Consider the following 22,969-nt stretch of genomic DNA (forward strand, 5'->3'; position numbering starts at 1 on the left):
AGATAACTATCTCACATAGGTAATTATCTCACACAGGTAACATAATACAAACCACACACAGGTAACTATCTCACATGGGTAACTTAAAAACCATACATAGGTAACTATCTCACACAGGTAACATACAAACCACACACAGGTAACTATCTCACACAGGTAACATAAAAACCACACACAGGTAACTATCTCACACTGGTAACTATCTCACACAGGTAACATACAAACCACACACAGGTAACTATCTCACACAGGTAACATACAAACCACACACAGGTAACTATCTCACACTGGTAACTATCTCATACTGGTAACTATCTCACACAGGTAACCATCTCACATAGGTAACATACAAACCATACACAGGTAGCTATCTCACACAGTTAACATAAAAACCATACACAGGTAACTATCTCACACAGGTAACATACAAACCACACACAGGTAACCATCTCACACAGGTAACATACAAACCACACACAGGTAACTATCTCACACAGGTAACATACAAACCACACACCGGTTACTGGTACTGTGGAATCATTTAGATTTGTAGGGGCCAATTTTCGTGGATTGTCCAGATTTCACAGTTCTGTTGGGATATCAATTCCTGGATATTGTTTCTGTAGATTGAAACATGGTGTGAATTGTGTATTATCAATTCCTGGATATGGTTTCTGTAGATTGAAACATGGTGTGAATTGTGTATTTCATGATGGTTTGAAATTTATAGTATTAGGGCACTCACAAAATCCACGAAAATTGAGAACCTACATGTATGAAATCTAATGATTGCACTGTACCTCACACAAGTAACATTTAAAATACAAACCTTCACATCATTTTCCTGTAAACATGCACAGGTATACTAATCCCTTTCACCAATTAAATCAATAACTTTTATTCTCCACATTCTTAAAAAGAACATAAAATATGCAACACTACTTTGGGCATGATTTAATATGCTTTTTGATTACCATGGAAGTTTCATATTCTGACAAAAATGACCAGTTACACAACCCACATACAGGGTTTCTAACTGCTAAGCTGGTACACAACCCACATACAGGGTTTCTAACTGCTAAGCTGGTTCACAACCCACATACAGGGTTTCTAACTGCTAAGCTGGTACACAACCCACATACAGGGTTTCTAACTGCTAAGCTGGTACACAACCCACATACAGGGTTTCTAACTGCTGGTCGTTAAATCTGTCTCTTGTAGGGTGGATCCATCACTTGTGAAGGCCGTGATGATGCGAAGGAATTTGCGGACATAAGATCTGCCATGAAGGTTCTCATGTTTAAAGACACAGAAGTGTGGGATATACTCAAAATTCTCGCCGCCCTTCTTCATGTTGGAAACATTAAATACAATGGTACTGTTTTTTTCATTGGCATTCTCTGACATCTTTGTAACTTTTGAATCACAGCTACTTAGGTTCATGAGTAAAGGTTATATGCACTTCTTACCCCAGTTAATAAGGATCCGTAATAGCTTAAAAGTGACTGAAAATTGTAAAACCGTCTGCACAAGTATCACAGCCATTTTGGACTGATGCCACTAATTATCCATATTGACTTCATTATTCCAAATCGTCAAGCACCAATGTTAATGTGCATGAATTCATTGTAAGTATGTTCTCTGTAATATTGTTACACTGTATGCTTATAAAAGGGATACTGATGACATTGATCAGTGATTCTGTAAGCTGATTAAAAAAAAACCAAACAAACAAAATATTTGATAATTTTGCATACATAATTAATCAAATGAAATTGACATTTATTAGAGGTGTATAATGACAGAGGGTTGTCAGTATTTGTGTATACATTTGTAACCAGTATGTTGAGTGGATTAACAGTATCATTGTATACATTTGTAATCAGTAGGTTGATTGGATTATCAGTATCATTGTATACATTTGTAACCAGTAAGTTGATTGGATTATCAATATCTGTGTATACATTTGTAATCAGTAAGTTGATTGGATTATCAGTATCTGTGTATACATTTGTAATCAGTAAGTTGATTGGATTATCAGTATCTGTGTATACATTTGTAATCAGTAAGTTGATTGGATTATCAGTATCTGTGTATACATTTGTAATCAGTAAGTTGATTGGATTATCAGTATCTGTGTATACATTTGTAATCAGTAAGTTGATTGGATTATCAGTATCTGTGTATACATTTGTAATCAGTAAAATGATTGGATTATCAGTATCTGTGTATACATTTGTAACCAGTAAGTTGATTGGATTATCAGTATCCGTGTATACATTTGTAACCAGTAAGTTGATTGGATTATCAGTATCCGTGTATACATTTGTTACCTGTAAGTTGATTGGATTATCAGTATCCTGAATACATTTGTAGCCATAGAAATGGACAACATAGAGGCCAGTGAGGTGCAGGACATCCAGTATATTAACAAGACGGCCAGGCTTTTTGAGGTCAGTGAAGATAAACCCAGGTGAATACAATGAATAGCCAAATCAAAAGTTATAAGGCAAATCTAGAGTCATGAAATGCATTCATTGGATTATTCTACTCTTTTGTCCTCTTTGTGCTAGTAACATACACAGAATATTGTGTAATATCTGTCTGTTGGTAAAGTTCAGGGTTTTTTTATAACAAAAAATATTTATAAAAGTTGTGAAAAATATTCGAAAAAATTCGGATTACATTCATTTGGATTTCTACTCTCTTCCCTTAGCAATTCAAATATATTTGTTTTTAATCTTAAACCTAATCTTATTTTCATCCTACAAAATAAACTGGTTTCTTTTTCCTCTTCACAACATATATTACTTAGCTTTGTCCTGAAATATAAAATCTTCTCATTTGAAGAAAATACATGTAATATATAGATTATCAATAATTATACAAAGTAATTTAAGAGTGAGAAGAAGAAAAAAGAAATAGAAACAAAACAAAATATCATTGTATCCCAGCATTAGTTTGTAATTGCACTATGCACATATGATGTTAATTTTTGATATATCAGTTTTATGATGTATGACAGGTTAGGTCACAGGACCTGATAGACGTGCTGACCACGAGGACAATAGTGACTCGCGGAGAGAGTGTCACGGTAACCATGGGCAGTCATGGGGCTGCTGATGTCCGCGATGCTTTTGTCAAGGGAATTTATGGTCGCATGTTTGTTTGGATTGTCAATAAAATCAATGGTGCTATCTACAAGCAAGCACAGACAAACCGCTTCCGAACCTCTATTGGAGTCTTGGACATTTTTGGCTTTGAGAGTTTTGATGTGAATAGGTAAGAGTTATAAACTATGATTTTGTCTACAGGTGTTTTTAATAAATAACTGTATGTATGTTGTAGTACATAATTAAATAATTTATAAAACATATTAATTGTTTATAAATTTTTTTTATAGCTTTGAGCAGCTGTGTATCAATTACGCCAATGAAAACCTACAGCAGTTTTTTGTCAGACACATATTCAAGTTAGAACAGGTTTGTACAGGTGTTTAGCTGGGAATTACTCATTCTTTTCGTGAGAATTTTAAAGCAGTGCTAGATAGTATTCCACTTATAATATGTTTATAAATCACACTGCCTTTTAGTACAGGAACAATTCAACCCCCCCCCCCCCTTTTACAAGTTATTTTGATGACAAAGTACAACTGAATGAATTTTTTAGTGTGACCGTTATTTTTAAGGTTGTTTACTAATCAAAGTATATGTGCATTAATCCTAACTTATGTTATAGAAAAAACGAGAAAAAATGTAACAAAACCAAAACCATGGTGAATCATAATTCAGACCTATTGTATTTAAACAAGATTTTGGACTGAGCATAAAATGTAATGCTACTTGAACTTTATAACAAATTATGAAAAACCAGACTTATAATCTGAAAAAGAAAAAAAAGTAACAAAACAAAAAACCCAAGGTGAATCGTTTCAGACCTATTTTCTTAACTAGATTTTCGACAAAACATATTTAGATGTTGCTTGGACTTAAGAACAAATTCTGAGAGTTTATGGTCATTTCATTTAAAGTTCCTGTAAATGGCTTGCTTGATTGTTTTCTCATTTTTGCAGGAGGAGTATGATAATGAAGGGATCAATTGGAAACACATTGAGTTTGTGGACAACCAAGATGCACTCGATTTGATCGGGGCCAAACCAATGAATCTTATTTCCTTAGTAGATGAAGAAAGCAAATTTCCTCGGGTAGGCAAATATTTCATTGCATGATTTTGGATATTGATATCTATAGAAAGATGTGTTTTTTGTGAAATGTTTGTATCAGTAACTATGGTGATGTGTTTTTTTTGTGAAATGTTTGTATCAGTAACTATGGTGATGTGGTTTTTTTGTGAAATGTTTGTATCAGTCATTATGATGTTGTTATTCCATTGTAGGGAACAGACCGCAGCATGTTGGAAAAATTTAACAACAACCACAGAAATAACAAAAATTACCTTCAGCCAAAATCCAACATTAATCTTCAGTTTGGTCTAAATCACTTTGCTGGTGTGGTCTTCTACGACTGTAAAGGTATTAATTTATAGCTAGAAATGTTTCAAGCAGCTCAATATGGACTGTATTAAAAACTTCATCGTAAGGGATTTATTGCAAGATTTGTCTGATACAGCTCAACAGATACTACCATTTTGCCAGACTTCAATAAGAAAGGTTTCTAGATATTTATTTTGGTATGAAATACAAAAACAAATCAGACACTTTAGGCTGATATCATTTTCATGGGTTGTTTTCCTATAGCTGTTTGCATATCTTGTATTCTGATACAGAGCATGTATGTGAATGTAGAGAAGACTATTTTTCATTATGATAATGACTGAGCTAGTTGTCATTGATTAGGGTGTTGACAGGATGGTTGTGATGTTGATGATGATGTTGACAGGATGACTGTGATGTTGATAAAGATGTTGACAGGATGGTTTTGATGAATCTTTGTTTTTTTATAACAGGTTTTCTCGAGAAGAACAGAGACACCTTTAGTCCAGATTTACTTGGGCTTATTCAGACATCCTCCAACAAATTCCTGGTCAACCTCTTCACCAGCGACATTAACATGGTATGGTTTTTATTACATTTAATCTATGATGGAGGTTGTCTAAATAATTCTACTTCAAGGGATTGAATATTCTGTAAAAATAAAAGCCTGGGAACTAGTGGCAGGAATCCTCTCAAGAGCTCAGATTCTGTTATATATCACATGCATGAATGTGACTCAATTGTTTGGGGTCATTCACAATCAGTTTGTCTTCTACACGATTTTCACAATGATCAAATCCTTCAAGGCAGCACTGAAAGATGCTCAGTCAATTGTAGAGAAATGTTTCAATCCCCTTTGCACTAAAAAGGAAATTTTTACTGTCGGCATACACGTACATGTACCAATGAACTTACTGGGACTAGCATTTCAATTACTGATCGAGGGCCGTTCCATTAAAAACATGGGGTACCCGGGGAAGGCAGTTTTTAAAAATTCTATTGGTGATTCACACTGATGGGATACTGATTCAATGGTGGGTAGCTTTTGTACAAAAATTGTTCAATGGGTGGTTATTTTACCAAACCATATCATCTGTGAGAAAATTGTGCTGTAGGATGGGAAAAAATTCTGATTTAATGGGAATATTTTGAATTCTACTTTTCGAATAAATTAACAAGTGCCTATAAGGCTTCATTATTTGCCTCTATGGGTGGATAGGAGTGTACCAAAATCACTTCTGTGGTTAGTCATCCTAATTGTCAAGTGCCTTCCCCCACCCCATTACTGGAACAGCCCTAAGATGGTTCGTTCTTGTAAACTCTTTTGTGACTGCAGTAACCCTCGTATAGTGTAAGTATATAATTTATAGATGATTAAAGCATGGTTTAAAATTTATTTTTGTAAGAAAACTGTTCTTGAAAAATTTAAAAGAATGAGTTGGTATAATTGCAAAACATAAGTATACAGACTGTGTTGATGGGATTGTGAAACACAGATAAAGTGTGTTGTACATGTATGATTATGAAGTAATTACTTACCACCTTCTATACAGGGATCAGATACAAAGAAAAGAGCACCCACTCTTGGATCTCAGTTTAAGAAATCCCTGGAACTGCTTATGAAGACTCTTGGAGCTTGCCAGCCATTTTTTGTCAGATGTGTCAAACCTAATGAATACAAAAAACCATTGGTAAATACTAGTTAACAGTAAAACAATATGGTGAAACTGTTTGAAAAATGTTTGACTCAACTAAAATGAGCAGCCACCACTAAAAGATAAAAGACTATTTACATTTATGAATAGTAATTTAAGCCCTATTTAAGCGTTCATGTCAATATAACCATCACTTAGTGGCTGAAATTCACATAAATTTGATGAAGTATTGCAATCTTATTCCAATGTGATGTTTCATATATTCTAAAGATGCTGAATTGTTTTCTAAAAAGGAATTTGATAGACAACTGTGTTGCAAACAGCTACGATACTCCGGGATGATGGAGACAATTCGAATCCGACGAGCAGGATATCCAATCCGACATAAATTCCGGGACTTTGTAGATCGCTATAGAATCTTGGCTCCTGGGATGGGGCCTTCTCACAAAGAAGAATGTAGAGCAGCCTCAAACAAAATCTGCTCCATCGTTTTAGCTGGTGAGGATTACCAGATAGGAAAAACGAAAGTCTTCCTCAAGGTAAACTATATATACAGCTTACCAATTCAAAAAGAAACTTCAACCTGTTTTCTTTTGTATTCATGGCGGGTATGTTAAGGCATGTCATGAAAACCTTTGCTGGAATAAAATCCACAAAACCATGTGACGTTGATGTCTTAATTGAAATAATTAAGTAGTACCATATCACTAAGTATGCATATTTATATTCAGTATTTTTATGCCCCTGAGATCGAAGATTGGGGGGCATATTGTTATTGTCCTGTCTGTCATTCTGTCTGAAACTTTAACCTTGCTAATAACTTTTGAACAGGAAGTGCTAGAGCTTTGATATTTCACATGAGTATTCCTTGTGACAAGAGCTTTCTGTGGGTACCAACATTTTTGACTCATTGACCTTGGCATTTGACCTACTTTTTGAAAACATTAACCTTGCTAATTACTTTTGAACAGGAAGTGCTAGAGCTTTGATATTTCACATGAGTATTCCTTGTTACAATACCTTTCTGTGGGTACCAAAATGTTTGACTCTGTGACCTTGGAGTTTGACCTACTTTTAAAAATTTTGACATTGGTCATAATTTCTAAATGGTAAATATTGGAGCTTTCATATTGCACATGAGCATTTCTTGTGACAAGATCTCTCTTATGGTACCAAGATTGTGACAATGGCCATATTTGGACTTGGCCATTATCGGGGGGCATTTGTGTTTCACAAACACAACTTGTTAAATTCCAATTTTACTCTGACGTAAGTTTCATTCAGACATAAGATAAACCAGTCAGCTACTAAGATTGAAAGAAACATCAAAATGAAACGAAACTGATGATGTCATTAACTATACATCGAGTGATGATGACACATGTACAGAATTTATTAACTTGTGAAAATATGGAATAATTAAAATATATGCCATGGAATATATAAGTGAAACACTCATGTGAAACACTAAGAATTTATGATCGATATTATAAAAGTATGTTGATTTCATTCATTGACAATTTTATTGAATGGAAAGAAAGATTCCATTTAGCATGTTGGTCTGCTTTTCCTCTGTCATGCACTGAAATAAAACTGCAAACATATGATACTACGCCACATACTGGTAAAGTCTTTTTATGCACTATTTAAATGGGAATAAACTAATGTACATAGAAATTGCTGCTAGAATCATAAGTTAAGAAAACTTTCAAAGAAAATTCTAGAAGTCAGTGTAAGATATAAAACAATTGGAGATGGTTTCGAGTTTAATAATCATTTCTTACTGAAAGCGGTGGAATTTTAGCAGCAATTTTATCGTGTTTTACCGTTATCACCAGTTAGATTAATTTTTAACCTACATGTAAAAAAAAACTCTGTCACTACAGATAGTAAAAATAAAATGAAAATAGATCCACAGAAAAGTCACACAGGATCTGTATTTACCAACACAGCTGCTATATATTTCATTGATTGTTCACAGGATGCCCAGGATGTTTACATGGAGCAGTGTCGTGAAAAAGAGTTGACCAAAAAAATACTGATACTTCAAAAGACCATAAGGGCATGGCATTGTAGAAGGCGTTTCCTTAAAATGAAGGACAGCTGCATCACCATGCAGACGACATGGAGGGCGTACATAGCCAGAAAGAGGTTCTTAATGGTGGGTGTTGAAACATCAGACAAAGTTCTTGTAGAATATATCATGTTTAAATCATTTTTAAAAACAAAACTATACAGCCTTATTTTAAATGTATAGTATTAAGAATTGGTAGTTTAATTATTGAGAGATGGTATGAATTTCCTAATAGTATAGACATGATAGTGAGAAATACCAGTAATAGCTAGCCCTGAATTTGAAATTTGGTGACAATTTATTTAAGGTAGGAGTATGTTTTTTAAAAATTATATTTTCTGGAAATCTAGAAGTTTAGGAGACATTGGAACACTGATAATGTGAATTTTCCTTCATAAACACTGGTGCACAGTGACATGATATTTGTATGTATTTTGCAGATCAAACAAGGCTATCTGAGACTACAAGCAATGATAAGGTCTCGTATTTTGACTGCTCGGTTTAACGCAGTCAGGAGTGTGATGATCAATCTGCAGGTAATGTATATATGTCAAATCATTTCTGTCTTGTCTGAGCTAAAAGTTCAAGCTGTATATGTAGGCTTCCTTCACAAAGACTATGCTTATAAGATTATCGGTCTGCTAATTTCCCACATTTTTAAAACGTTTTTCCTGTACAGCTTAGTCCATTTTATAAGAGGCTTTGTTTTTTGGTGGTATTTTAAAAAAAATTTAATTCAGGACTGTTGCCCTCTTCCAAGGGAAAATGATTTATTTAGGAAAATTGTTAACATACAGGAGAGTCATTTTGAAAATTAATTGATCTTCTCAATAACAATGAGGGAAAAATTCTTAACTGTGCCTTAAAACAAAACAAAAATGAACTCTATTTTCTTTATAGTATTACAAACATGGCAAACAAATGCAATGATCATGCATGCATGATTCGATTTAACTTTTATAGAATAAGTAGGATTAGATATTGTATCTACATGTATAAGTCTGATATTTATGGGAATAATCACAGCTGTCATAATTTAGTGCATATACTTTGTGTCTTAATTCACACCTTCACGGCTAGCTGCATGATCAGCTGATTTATCTTTCAATAGTTCCTCATATTCATTTGTTCTTACAGACTTAAATTTCTATTGTAATATGGTGTAAATTTATTGATTTTTATTTCTGATAACATTTTTTTTTTTACAATTAATACTACTACAGATAATTCCATATCTACTGATATGACAGCTAGATTTTGAAGTGACCCCCAAACTAAATACCTCAAAAAGCCATAAATCACCAGCTAGAAATGCCAAACCAAATACCTCAAAAAACCATAAATCACCAATTAGAAATGCCAAATTAAATACCTCAAAAAGCCATAAATCACCAGCTAGAAATGCCAAACTAAATACCTCAAAAAGCCATAAATCATCAGCTAGAAATGCCAAACTAAATACCTCAAAAAGCCAAACATTTGAAGTAGGACAAAGTAATTCCAGTTTTTCGGTATATTATACATTTGTATAATGTTATTTCAATATGAAGCATAATTTGATTGGTGGATTGGCATTCCTTGAAATAGTGAATAGCAACATGTTTGCTATTTAGCATTACGTGTTGGTAGAACATCACAATTATTGTTTCACTTCTGAATCACAGATCTCCGTATTGATAAAAATGATATGAACTACATAATATTTTAGAAAATGATAAAGATGGGAATTCATTACTGATTCATTTAAACAATGTAACTTGGAATATAGGATTGTTTACACATTTTTAAAAGTGGTTTATAAAGTGTAAGCTGCCACAAAACATGTTATATCGTACGACTCTGAATTGTTAAAGATGAAGAACACTTTCTTGTTTGTTTGTACATGAAGTTCTCAAGAGTTCTGCATGTGACTGGATTCTTTGTAGAGTGACAATGCTGTCTACACTTTTCTGACAACATGTTTTGTAGAGTGACAATGCTGTCTATACACTTTTCTGATGACATGTTTTGTAGAGTGACAATGCTCTCTGTATATTTTTCTGATGACATGTTTTGTAGAGTGACAATGCTGTCTACACTTTTCTGATGACATGTTTTGTAGAGTGACAATGCTGTCTATACACTTTTCTGATGACATGTTTTGTAGAGTGACAATGCTCTCTGTATATTTTTCTGATGACATGTTTTGTAGAGTGACAATGCTGTCTACACTTTTCTGATGACATGTTTTGTAGAGTGACAATGCTGTCTATACACTTTTCTGATGACATGTTTTGTAGAGTGACAATGCTCTCTGTATATTTTTCTGATGACATGTTTTGTAGAGTGACAATGCTGTCTACACTTTTCTGATGACATGTTTTGTAGAGTGACAATGCTGTCTATACACTTTTCTGATGACATGTTTTGTAGAGTGACAATGCTCTCTGTATATTTTTCTGATGACATGTTTTGTAGAGTGACAATGCTGTCTACACTTTTCTGATGACATGTTTTGTAGAGTGACAATGCTGTCTACACTTTTCTGACAACATGTTTTGTAGAGTGGCAATGCTGTCTACACTTTTCTGACAACATGTTTTGTAGAGTGACAATGCTGTCTACACTTTTCTGATGACATGTTTTGTAGAGTGACAATGCTGTCTACACTTTTCTGATGACATGTTTTGTAGAGTGACAATGCTGTCTGTATACTTTTCTGATGACATGTTTTGTAGAGTGACAATGCTGTCTACACTTTTCTGATGACATGTTTTGTAGAGTGACCATGCTGTCTACACTTTTCTGATGACATGTTTTGTAGAGTGACAATGCTGTCTGTATACTTTTCTGATGACATGTTTTGTAGAGTGACAATGCTGTCTGTATACTTTTCTGATGACATGTTTTGTAGAGTGACAATGCTGTCTATACACTTTTCTGATGACATGTTTTGTAGAGTGACAATGCTGTCTGTATACTTTTCTGATGACATGTTTTGTAGAGTGACAATGCTGTCTGTATACTTTTCTGATGACATGTTTTGTAGAGATACTGTCGAGGCTACTTAGTGAGACAGTGGGCATCCAAGAGAATGACATCGATTGTCAAACTGCAGGCATGCATCCGAACTCTGATAGCCAAGAAGAAGTATCTGAGGCAAAAGATTGAGGTTAGTTTAAATATTGCTTGAAACCACATCATTTTAGTTTTCTGATTATAATACCATCTGATACAACATGATATTGTGTTGATAGGAATTCAATGCATTTAATAAATGTTATATGTGGCAAGGCCAGTTCCTGTAAAATGGTGTGGCTTGGAATAATTTTGAATAAACATGAATTTTTTTTTTACTGTTTTCAATCTAAATTCCCCTCTTTTGCTTTGTGAAATTTAGCACAAGTGTATCTCATTTGATTTCAGTATCAGAAACTCAAGGAAGCAGAAAGACTGAGATTAGAGGAAGAGCAAAGACTCAAGAAAAAAATGAACGACAAGAAGGCCAAGCAAGAGGCAGAGCGGCTGTATAAGGTGTGTGCATCCTCAACAAGTTGTAGTTATTAGCAGGTCTAAGTGTTGTCTAGGAGGAGGCCAATACAGCTTCAATGTTAGGACTAAATCTTATTCTTATGCATCAAATCATATATTACTTCTTCAGGAAAGATTGGCAAAGATGGAACAGGAGGTAAATGAAGAAGAACAGAAGCAGAAATCTGAAATCATGCATAAAAAGGAACAGATTGATCTGGCAGAGAGGAAGAAGAATGAGACAGTCAGTGACTCTAAGCTGGTGAGGAATGCTGTGCTCTGCAGGCAATCTGCGGTCTTTATTATCGATTCAGTTACCTGAATTTCTGGCTGTGGTCTACGGGTTGCAATCTGCAGTCTATATTATCATTTCAGTTACCTGAATTTCTGGCTGTGCTCTGCAGTCTTTTTTATCGATTCAGTTACCTGAATTTCTGATCACTGATATTTCTTCTAAAGCATTTGTTTATACTCTCAAATCGTTTTCAGGCAAATGAATGTATGATGGGAAATCGGAAAATTTTCATAATTTGTTAATCAGAAATAATTGTAAGATTATGATTAAAATCAATCAGAAAATTTTAAAACTATTTCTTTTATATCAAACTCTAAACAAAATCAAGTTTGGTTTCAAAAGATTTATCAATACTAATGTATAATCACATGTATTTATTTCACCTTGCAAAATTTCAAACTGAAAAGTGAACTAGGAGGGCATACCCAAATATGCTGAGTGGTCGGCACTGACTCTTGTTCATATTTGTACATGTATCACCATTCATTGGCAATCATTTCCATTTCTTTGGTGTTGTCATATTGTTTTCATGGAAGTGAAAAATATCAAGTCATTCGTTGTTATTTCGTGTTTTACGCGATGTGTTTTTAGCTCACTAGGATGACTGTCCGGAGAGCTATTGTTTGACGTCAGCATCGACGTCATACTTTAAGGAAAAAACTTAACCTGAGCTGTATCTTTGTAACCAAGGGGAATAGGATTTTCATATTTTACATATAGATGCCTCATGAAATGACCTTTGTTTTGGTATCAAGACTTTTGACCTAGTGACCTTGGACTTTGACCTACTTTTCAAAATCATTAACCTGGGCTATATCTTTTGAACCAATTCGGATAGGGCTTTGAAAATTTACATATAGATGCCTCATGAAGAGTACAAGACCTAATGACATTTGCCTTGAACTTTGGCCTACTTTTAAAAACTTTAACCTGGGTTATATCTTTTGAACCAAGAGTGATAGGGCTTTGATGTTTCACATGTAGATGCCTCATTAGAAGACATTTCTTTTGTTACCAGAACTATTGACCATGGACTTTGACCTACTTTTCAAAAGCGCTATATCTTTTGAACCAAGGGGATAGGGATTTGATATTTCATAGTTAGATGCCTCATGACCAGGTCTTTGATATGGTATCAAAACTTTTGACCTAGTAACCTTGGACTTTGACCTATTTCTGATAGCTCTTGCTTATCTTTTATTCAAAGCTTATGAAAACTGCAATCTATAAACACAATGGAGGTCAATAAGTGATTGGCATTCCATTGTTGACCCATCACTAAATGAGTCTAATGCACTACCTGATTGGAAAATTTGTTGTTGTTGGTTACATTTTATTTTAGTTGCATGTGTATTTCAGGTGGAAGAAATATTTGATATCTTTGATGAAGATGGGAATGAACAGCAAGGTGATGCACCATATCCATTCATGGTAAGTCAGTGATTGGTGAATTCATTCATGGTAAGTCAATGATTGGTGAATTCATTCATGGTAAGTCAATGATAATGATTGGTGAATTCATTCATGGTAAGACAATGATTGGTACATCCATTCATGGTAAGACAATGATTGGTACATCCATTCGTGGTAAGTCAATGATTGGTACATCCATTCATGGTAAGTCTGGGAATCATTGCAATAGACCATGTCTTGAGAGCGGTATGTTTTTTGTGGGCCTACTTTGCAGATCTGAAAGTCCTATAATCATTTCAATTCTCTGCCAAGCCATCTGTCAACACGTGTGGGCCGGCACAACATCTTCAGTCTGTTTCAACTTGCACACTTTACTTTTACCCAGAATGATTATGTGTTAATAGCTGTGTATTCACCAACAGACACACACACGTAGATTTTAAGGTCCGGTGCTGTGGATTTCTAGGTGACATCAGATGTTGAGTCTAAAATTACTAAACTTAATGATATATCTGCACAGAACCTCAAGGAGGTGACCTCAGATTACTAAACTTAATTATCATTGATATCTATACAGGACCTTGAGGAGGTGACCTCAGATTACTAAACTTAATGATCATTGATATCTATACAGGACCTTGAGGAGGTGACCTCAGATTACTAAACTTAATGATATATCTGCACAGAACCTCAAGGAGGTGACCTCAGATTACTAAACTTAATGATATATCTGCACAGAACCTCGAGGAGGTGACCTCAGATTACTAAACTTAATGATCATTGATATCTATACAGGACCTTGAGGAGAAACGAAGACGCATGATATCGGAGAATGGGTTAGATTTGGATGAAATGGCAATACCACTTCCAGATGATGAAGAAGATCTGTCAGAGTATAAATTTTCAAAGTTTGCTGCCATGTACTTCAAGAACAATGCCTCACATAGTTATATCCGACGTGTTCTGAGGGAGCCACTGCTGCCCCTGACTAGTGATGGAGATAAACTCGTAAATTTCAATTATACTTATTTAAAAACATTTTTGAGGTTCTTTGCTATTAAATTAGTGATGAAGCTCCATAGCTGTTTGACTGTTGTGACAAAGTACACAGTCCATTAATCATATTCATACACTTCAAAAAATAGTCCTTAATCGTTGTCCGATCATGGTTTTAACATGGTAGTACCTTGATTAGAGAAGTTACCAGGACTAGTCATTTCATGTATATAGTACAGTATAATATACAGTATAATTTGTCCAAACCGGCCTCTGAGTACTCCGGCGCTCTGTCAATTCCGGCCACAAAATATATCCCTAACATTTCTTTAACAAATCCTTTATTAATAATTCCCTGTACTCCGGATACTGCGTATTCTGTATACCGGCCGGCTTACACAGTCCCAACTGCTCTCAATTAACTTTAATTATCCTGTGTAAACCGGCCTCTCGATGATACACCACCCTAATTGTATTCGGTGTACACAAGGTCCCAACTGCTCGTGATTAGCTCTAATTATTGCATTTAAACCAGCCACCCCACCCCCCCGATGACCAACCTCGCGGTATTCGATCGATCACGTGCGGTGTACACAAAGGGTGTCTCAAGGGAAGCCACGGGTAAGTAAACGAGTGTAACTGGCGATGAGTCGCGATCAGTTTAAAATAAAACCTGATTTTTAGGGGGTGCACTTTTCAATTATGACAGCACCACGCACGAGGTAATGGCGCCCTCCCCCTAACGACAGAGACGAGAACTGACATTAAAAGACAAAGTTCAATTAATCGATGAATTCGATACATTCTTGCAATGAAACAAAATCGGCAACAATCCCGTTATGTTTTCCAAAAGCAGGGTTTCCCCTCGTGGACTTCTCGGAACTCTCCGGCGAGTCGGACAGTGATGATATGCAGTTAGTTAGCACAACTCGCCATGTCCAGTCGATCACTCGGTATTACATTAGATTCCGTTTCACAAATTGAGACAGTTGAAAGCGATACATTTACAATGAAAGCTGGAAAAGACAAATTTTAGACGAACACAACACAAACTTGACGAACGAACATAATGTAGCACTTGATTAAACGGCGATGATGTAGACGAAATCGACAATTTACCAACAGAAAATTGCGCGAATAATTCCCAGATTTTAAACTGTTTAATAAAAATTGAAACTTTTTCAAATGAACACGACAATAAAACACTGACATTTATATTTTTACATTTTGAATTCTTTTGTGATATAATAAAACGTTAGCAATGAATACAAGGAAAGCAACTCTCATTCTTCTCAACATTCTGCACTCCAGACTCTGTGCAAACCGGCCAATTTCTTTGGAACCACACATAGCCGGTTTAGACAGATTATACTGTAGTACATGTAATTCAAAATGGACAGCTTAATTTAATTTTTAGTTTATTTTATATATTACAATAAATTCACAAAATATCAAATCTGTGACTAACTTAGTTCAGATTTGTATAGGTTTATTTGATCAGGATTGAAATACATGTATAAAAAATCGTTTTTCCAAAATGGATAAAAAGACATCAATTCCATTTTTCTGGATATATTTTAAATAACAATGGATTACAATTCATCTGGAGTACACGGTATGAATTCGTAGAGAAATGGTAAATTTATAATGATATTATGATCGACCTGACTCATTATTTATCGTCGTTTTTTTTCCAGGCAGCGCTGGCTGTTTGGATCACAATATTAAGGTTTATGGGAGATTTACCGGAGCCTAAATACCACACAGCCATGGCTGAATCCAGGGTAGGTCTGCATGAATTCAAAGTTTTTAGATGTAAAATTAGTTAAAACTATGGGTTTTCCTCTTATTGATAACTTGGTTTTCTGGAAAATGGGATCTCAAAGTGAAGGAGGGTCGTAATCATGCAATATTTTAGCATATTGAAGTGCTCTAATGTACAGCACATACAGTACAAGGGTGCTATAATGTACAATGTACACATGAGAGTCCTATAATGTACAATGTACACATGAGAGTGCTATGATGTACAATGTACATATGAGAGTGCTATGATGTACAATGTACACATGAGAGTGCTATAATGTACAATGTACACATGAGAGTGCTATAATGTACAATGTACACATGAGAGTGCTATGATGTGCAATGTACACATGGGAGTGCTATGATGTGCAATGTACACATGATAGTGCTATAATGTACAATGTACACATGAGAGTGCTATAATGTACAATGTACACATGAGAGTGCTATAATGTACAATGTACACATGAGAGTGCTATCATGTACATACATATGAGAGACATTTATCACAATCTCTTGATTTTTCAGGACACAACACCAGTTATGACAAAAATCTATTCAACATTGGGGCGGAAATTTAACAAAAAGGATTTGGAAGAAGCCCAAAGAATGGGATTGGATATTGTAAGTTGTTACAATTAGGAGTATATGTTTTCAGACTATCTATTCCCTGAACTGCAATCAGAATGATCTAGTTTAATGATAACTAACAGCAAAAAAATCTTTTGAATACGCAAGTTTAGAGATACATCCAAATTCTTTCCCCTTAGAAAATCAGAATGAATAATCATGAAACTGTTTTTAAAATAGCCAATCACAGCATGGCTAAATTCAAAAGTTGTGTCATATATATACAAGGTTGCATCAAAGGTTATTTAGAAAGTATTTGCATTGTATTCAGTTCATACAATTTTTCAGATATATCCATTTTGTGTATGTTTACTATTAATCCCATTAAGACAGCTCTTAGCTTCAAGGCAGTAAAGTTATACATGTATGTCTAAAATTGTGAATATATCTGGAAAGAACTAATTGTTGTAGGAAAAAGAACCAATTCCTGGAATTCGAGGACCAGGGAAGAGAAGTGTTAGAAAGAAGCTTGTGTCTCTGACATTGAAGAAGAAGTCGAAGCTTACTGAGGAGGTCACACGTAAGCTGCAGCAGGAACTGGACAGTAGCTTCTCTGCTGGGGGCAGTAATGCTCTGCTGGAGGACAGACCCTCATCTAACTTGGAAAAGCTACATTTTATCATCGGACACGGCATTCTCAGGCCTGATCTACGGTCAGCATGTTTGTCAGACTTTGTAATACACCATACTACTAGTTTAAACCAGAAATACACCATACTAGTTTAAATCAGAAATACACCATACTAGTTTAAACCAGAAATACACCATACTAGTTTAAACAAGACCATACTAGTTTAAACCAGAAATAACCGTTACGGTACTAGTTTAAACCAGAAATACACCATTCAAGTTTAAACCATACCATATTAGTTAACCGGAAATACACCATACTAGTTAACCAGAAATACACCATACTAGTTAACCAGAAATACACCATACTAGTTAACCAGAAATACACCATAATAGTTAACCAGAAATACATTGTATTAGTTAACCAGAAATACACCATACTAGTTAACCAGAAATACACCATATTAATTAACCAGAAATACACCATATTAATTAACCAGAAATACACCATAATAGTTAACCAGAAATACACGATACTAGTTAACCAGAAATACATTGTATTAGTTAACCAGAAATACACCATATTAGTTAACCAGAAATACATTGTATTAGTTTAAACCCTCCCCCAATTTTTCTTTATAATAGTGTACATATGGAAATATAAGCTTCTAATGAACCTATGAATTTAGATTGTGTATATTGTATGTACTGAGGGATTAACACCACCCCTACACCATTTATCACTTGCTTGTGTATATTGTATGTACTGAGGGATTAACACCACCCCTACACCATTTATCACTTGCTTTTGATTGATATGTTTACTGTGTGTGCAAATTGTCAACACTTAATTCACAAACGTGGAAGTTTTTTCTGTCATGACAATTCTGATAAAATCGTACTGAATGTCAGTCTGTCAGATGATCAACCAATGGGGATTCAGCAGAAAGTACATTGGTTAATTTTAAAAGATTTTAATTGATTTAGATGATATACATCTCATAGGTTACATCTGTTTAGAATACTAAAAGTATTTATAACATAATGTTGCCATGAAGTGTCAACAGAAGTTCACAACCAGGAAATTAACGTCCTGATCAAACCATTGATGTCACAATGGAAATTTGAATGAAAACTTCCTTATATCTATAATGGAAGATTAATAAAGAAAAAAAGATGTGTCAAACATAAGCATTTAATTACTGTCTCTTTGTTAAAAAGTTTCATTTCAGACACAGTACATTTTAAATTGCTTTGTAAGAAAAGCATAGTCCAAACACTAAATTTATTTTTCAGTTTTTTCCACAGTGATGACCTTGTCAAAATGACACTGGGAAATATCTTGAGACACCCACAGTGACCTTGACATTATATAATGATTATGTAATGATAGATTTAACATTTCAATATTACTCATCATTGATTTTCTTAACAATTCTGGTAACTTGACTAGTGAGTTGGCAGAAAACTTGTTGTGTTTCCAATTTTTGTACATTTTACCCATTGAAAATTCAGGTGATCCCTAATAAAGAATTAGAAATATTGAATTAATTTTCAATATGATTTCCTGAAGAACAATCGACATAATTAAAGATACTCTTAGACAGATTTAAATTTTGTTATCTAATATTAATTCATAAACCACAGAATAACCTCAGTTTATTATAGAGATGCAGCCGTGTAATGGATGATTCCATTTTCATGGCAAGATATGAGAAAAAGTCTTTTAATAAAAATGTTAAAACAATTTGAGGGTCAAATTCATTCTTGCACTAGATACCGATCTGTTTTGATTTTGTCATGAATGACCACCACTATCACTCCCTCACCCAACCCAGCCCACCCCCTCCCACCTGACTCCTATGATTAGAAAGAGCTGTATTAAATGCAATGATGGAGTATCTATAAATTGTAAGTTTTTGAAAAGTCTTTTCTCTGGAACTATAGTGAAGGTTCACTTGTATAAAACATAAATAAATGTTTTCAAAAAATAGCTTAGCATCAGAGCTTTATTTCTGTATGTTAATTTGATATTTGAACATGGGACATCCATTAGTTTTGAATACATACCTGGCTCTTTTCCTTGAAAAGAAAGAAAGTGGTTATGGGTTGAAATCTTCTAGATGAAACACAAATCTGTGCCTGTCCAAAAGAAATAAGTTTAGTTAGCTTCAACTTGGCATCGTTAGCTAGTGTAATTAGAACTTACGTTTTCATTGATTATCCTTTTTTTTTTTCAGAGATGAAATATACTGCCAGATCTGCAAACAGCTGACACAGAACCCCACGAAGAGCAGCCATGCGCGAGGATGGATTCTTCTGTCTCTCTGTGTAGGCTGTTTCGCCCCAACAGACAAGGTGAGAAAACTTTGAACTGTATGGAAGAGTTCAGTGCAATCATTAGGACATGATTTCTTATCTGGCCAAATATCACCTGTAGTAGTGTTTCGTTCTGAAATTAGAATGTTTACAGTTTATCATGGAGGTTTGATTTTCCTCTGTTGATGAATATCTGAATGATATCAATTACAGAGTTACATGTCAGAATGTATATTAAAACAAAGAAATGAAAGAAAGATTTTCAAATTCTGTTGACATTGTATATTTTTTTTTGTGCAGTTTATAAAATACCTAAGAAACTTTATCCACGAGGGACCACCAGGTTATGCCCCTTACTGTGAGGAAAGACTGAGGCGGACCTTTGCAAATGGAACAAGAAATCAGCCCCCAAGTTGGCTGGAGTTGCAGGCTACAAAATCCAAAAAACCACTTATGCTTCCAATAACTTTTATGGATGGAAACACAAAGACACTTTTAGCTGATTCAGCCACAACAGCAAGAGAACTTTGTCAACAGTTATCTGAAAAAATTGGTCTCCGAGATCAGTTTGGATTTTCTCTGTACATTGCTTTATTTGACAAGGCAAGTAGTCATGAATCTGTAGTTAGAGAAGTTTTATCTGATGCAGTCTTACTGGATGTTAACAGAGGAGGGGGTATATTAAGTAGTCATGAATCTGTAGTTAGAGAAGTTTTATCTGATGCAGTCTTACTGGATGTTAACAGAGGAGGGGGTATATTTTCAGGTGTCCTCACTAGGCAGTGGAGGGGACCATGTTATGGATGCTATCTCTCAGTGTGAACAATACGCCAAAGAACAGGGTGCACAGGAGCGTAACGCTCCATGGAGGCTCTTCTTCAGGAAAGAAATCTTTGCGCCATGGCATGACCCTGGGGAAGATTTGGCGGCCACAAACCTGATTTACCAGCAAGTGGTGAGGGGCATCAAGTTTGGTGAATATAGATGTGATAAGGTGAGTATTAAAACCAACAGTACATGTCATGGATATTATTTCTAATTTTATTTCATTTTGTTGTTCTACACTTTTGAATATCATTTCATATTTCTATGATTAGTAACTAAATATAAAAACAATATCCAATTAATTAAAGTTCTAACACGCCGAGGTAAACGTGTAACTTGAGGGTGGAGGTATTCAATAATTGGCCCGAGTCTTCAATAATTGTTCTGTGTCTTCAATAATTGGCCCGTGTCTTCAATAATTGTTCTGTGTCTTCAATAATTGTTCTGTGTCTTCAATAATTGACCTGTGTCTTCAATAATTGGCCTGTGTCTTCAATAATTGACCCGTGTCTTCAATAATTGTTCTGTGTCTTCAATATATTGGCTTGTGTCTTCAATAATTGTTCTGTGTCTTCAATAATTGGCTTGTGTCTTCAATAATTGGCCCGAGTCTTCAATAATTGTTCTGTGTCTTCAATAATTGGCCTGTGTCTTCAATAATTGGCCTGTGCCTTCAATAATTGACCTGTGTTTTCAATAATTGACCTGTGTCTTCAATAATTGGCCTGTGTTTGAACTTTGATAGAGAATTTGTTGTTTTTTTCCACAGGAGGATGACCTGGGTATGATTGCTGCCCAGCAGTACTATATAGAACATGGAGGCAATCCCATCCCGGAGCGGCTGGAAACTCTACTGCCCTCTTACATCCCTGACCATGCTTTAAATCGACAAAATGCTGTCACCTTTTGGTTGTCAACAATATTAAACAAAATGAAGATTTCTTACTTTGCCAATGAAAAAATCAGAGCACAGAAAGTGAAGGAGGATATTGTCAGTTATGCAAAATACAAATGGCCATTACTGTTTTCTCGCTTTTATGAAGCTTACAAATTTGCGGGACCTAGTTTGCCAAAGAACGATGTGATTATTGCTGTGAACTGGACAGGTGTTTATGTAGTGGATGATCAAGAACAGGTTCTCCTGGAGTTGTCTTTCCCTGAAATCACAGCTGTGTCCAGTAGCAGGTAAGCTGTTATCATGGCTCCATGTTGGACTTAAAGATATACATGTACCATTCATTTCATTTCATCCATTAGATATACAATATGTTAGTATAATTAACACACACCCCCCTCCCGGGGGGGGGGGGGGGGGGGGGGGGGATTAGTCCCTATAGGACAATTCTAGTTGGAATTCTCTGTACATAAATTGGGCATGGTCATTTTGTTATATTGGGAATTGTAAACGCACTTTCTGCTAGTTTCGATGTTGGATTGGAATGAATTTTGACCATGTTTTATATTAGGGGTGGTATGGTATAGACCTCTGCTATTATTATTACAGACAGAATTGATTCAAGTGCGTTTTTTTCCCTCTTTTTAATCAAAATGGGGCAAAATGTTTGAAGTGAATCGCCTTAGAATTAAATTGTAAGTAACAACTCTACAAATAGCATGGACAGCGGTGCTTAATGGAAAGTTTTCTCTTCAAGTGGAAATATTTCCTGTGTGTGTATATATATATATATATCTGTATGCAGACTGGGGTACAAACTTTCTGCCCCACAGACAGTCGCACCTTTTTTGTGAAACGCCTAAATTCTCAACGTCCTGTACACACACACGTTATTTCCACAACTCATTGATACATAGTATTTCATGGCACGTGCAGCATAAGTTCACCAAATAAGAGAAGGATCTTTGAAAAATGAACAAACGACTATCACAGTTGATACATATACCTGTGATGTTACTCATGGTAACCATGTTGTGTGCCCTTGTACTTGTAGAACTGGCAAAATGCACGGCCAAAGCTTTACTCTTGCCACAGTGAAGGGAGATGAGTACACATTTACCTCCCCTAATGCTGAAGATATCAGGGACTTGGTGGTCACATTCCTGGAGGGGCTGAAGAAACGTTCAAAATTTGTGATAGCTCTGCAGGACTATTCCTCTCCAGGTAAGCTGATAATGTAAAATGTTAGGACTATTTCTTGACAGGTAAGCTGATGAAGTAAAATGCTAGAACTATTCCCCACCAGGTAAGCTGATGTAGTAAAATGTTAGGACTATTTCTCGACAGGTAAGTCGATGTAGTAAAATGTCAACAACTTTGTAAGGTCACATACAAAAATCAGAATCTCTTTGGAAGGAAATAGTCAGGATTTCCACATTAAAATAACTGAACTTCATGTCCAGAACTGTAATTTGGTGTCTGCCGAGTA

The 22,969-nt window shown here is 35.1% G+C and overlaps 1 protein-coding gene across 1 annotated transcript in view; it reads left to right on the top strand.

Moving 5' to 3' along the window:
- LOC125658263 (myosin-VIIa-like) overlaps nt 1-22,969 on the top strand; it is a 61,837-nt gene that overhangs the window by 15,741 nt on the left and 23,127 nt on the right. Inside the window, exons 7-30 of the mRNA XM_048889471.2 lie at nt 1,222-1,375; nt 2,377-2,453; nt 3,026-3,282; nt 3,404-3,482; nt 4,073-4,204; nt 4,396-4,531; nt 4,966-5,072; nt 6,046-6,183; nt 6,441-6,686; nt 8,129-8,308; nt 8,662-8,757; nt 11,250-11,372; nt 11,627-11,734; nt 11,862-11,993; nt 13,386-13,457; nt 14,235-14,447; nt 16,133-16,219; nt 16,770-16,865; nt 17,283-17,524; nt 19,682-19,799; nt 20,061-20,363; nt 20,527-20,754; nt 21,355-21,770; nt 22,535-22,704. Coding sequence (XP_048745428.2) covers nt 1,222-1,375; nt 2,377-2,453; nt 3,026-3,282; nt 3,404-3,482; nt 4,073-4,204; nt 4,396-4,531; nt 4,966-5,072; nt 6,046-6,183; nt 6,441-6,686; nt 8,129-8,308; nt 8,662-8,757; nt 11,250-11,372; nt 11,627-11,734; nt 11,862-11,993; nt 13,386-13,457; nt 14,235-14,447; nt 16,133-16,219; nt 16,770-16,865; nt 17,283-17,524; nt 19,682-19,799; nt 20,061-20,363; nt 20,527-20,754; nt 21,355-21,770; nt 22,535-22,704 — 3,910 coding nt within the window. The remainder of the gene's footprint in view (nt 1-1,221; nt 1,376-2,376; nt 2,454-3,025; nt 3,283-3,403; nt 3,483-4,072; nt 4,205-4,395; nt 4,532-4,965; nt 5,073-6,045; nt 6,184-6,440; nt 6,687-8,128; nt 8,309-8,661; nt 8,758-11,249; nt 11,373-11,626; nt 11,735-11,861; nt 11,994-13,385; nt 13,458-14,234; nt 14,448-16,132; nt 16,220-16,769; nt 16,866-17,282; nt 17,525-19,681; nt 19,800-20,060; nt 20,364-20,526; nt 20,755-21,354; nt 21,771-22,534; nt 22,705-22,969) is intronic.

This window comes from Ostrea edulis, chromosome 9 (assembly GCF_947568905.1).
Source record: "Ostrea edulis chromosome 9, xbOstEdul1.1, whole genome shotgun sequence".
Taxonomy (NCBI): Eukaryota; Metazoa; Mollusca; class Bivalvia; order Ostreida; family Ostreidae; genus Ostrea; species Ostrea edulis.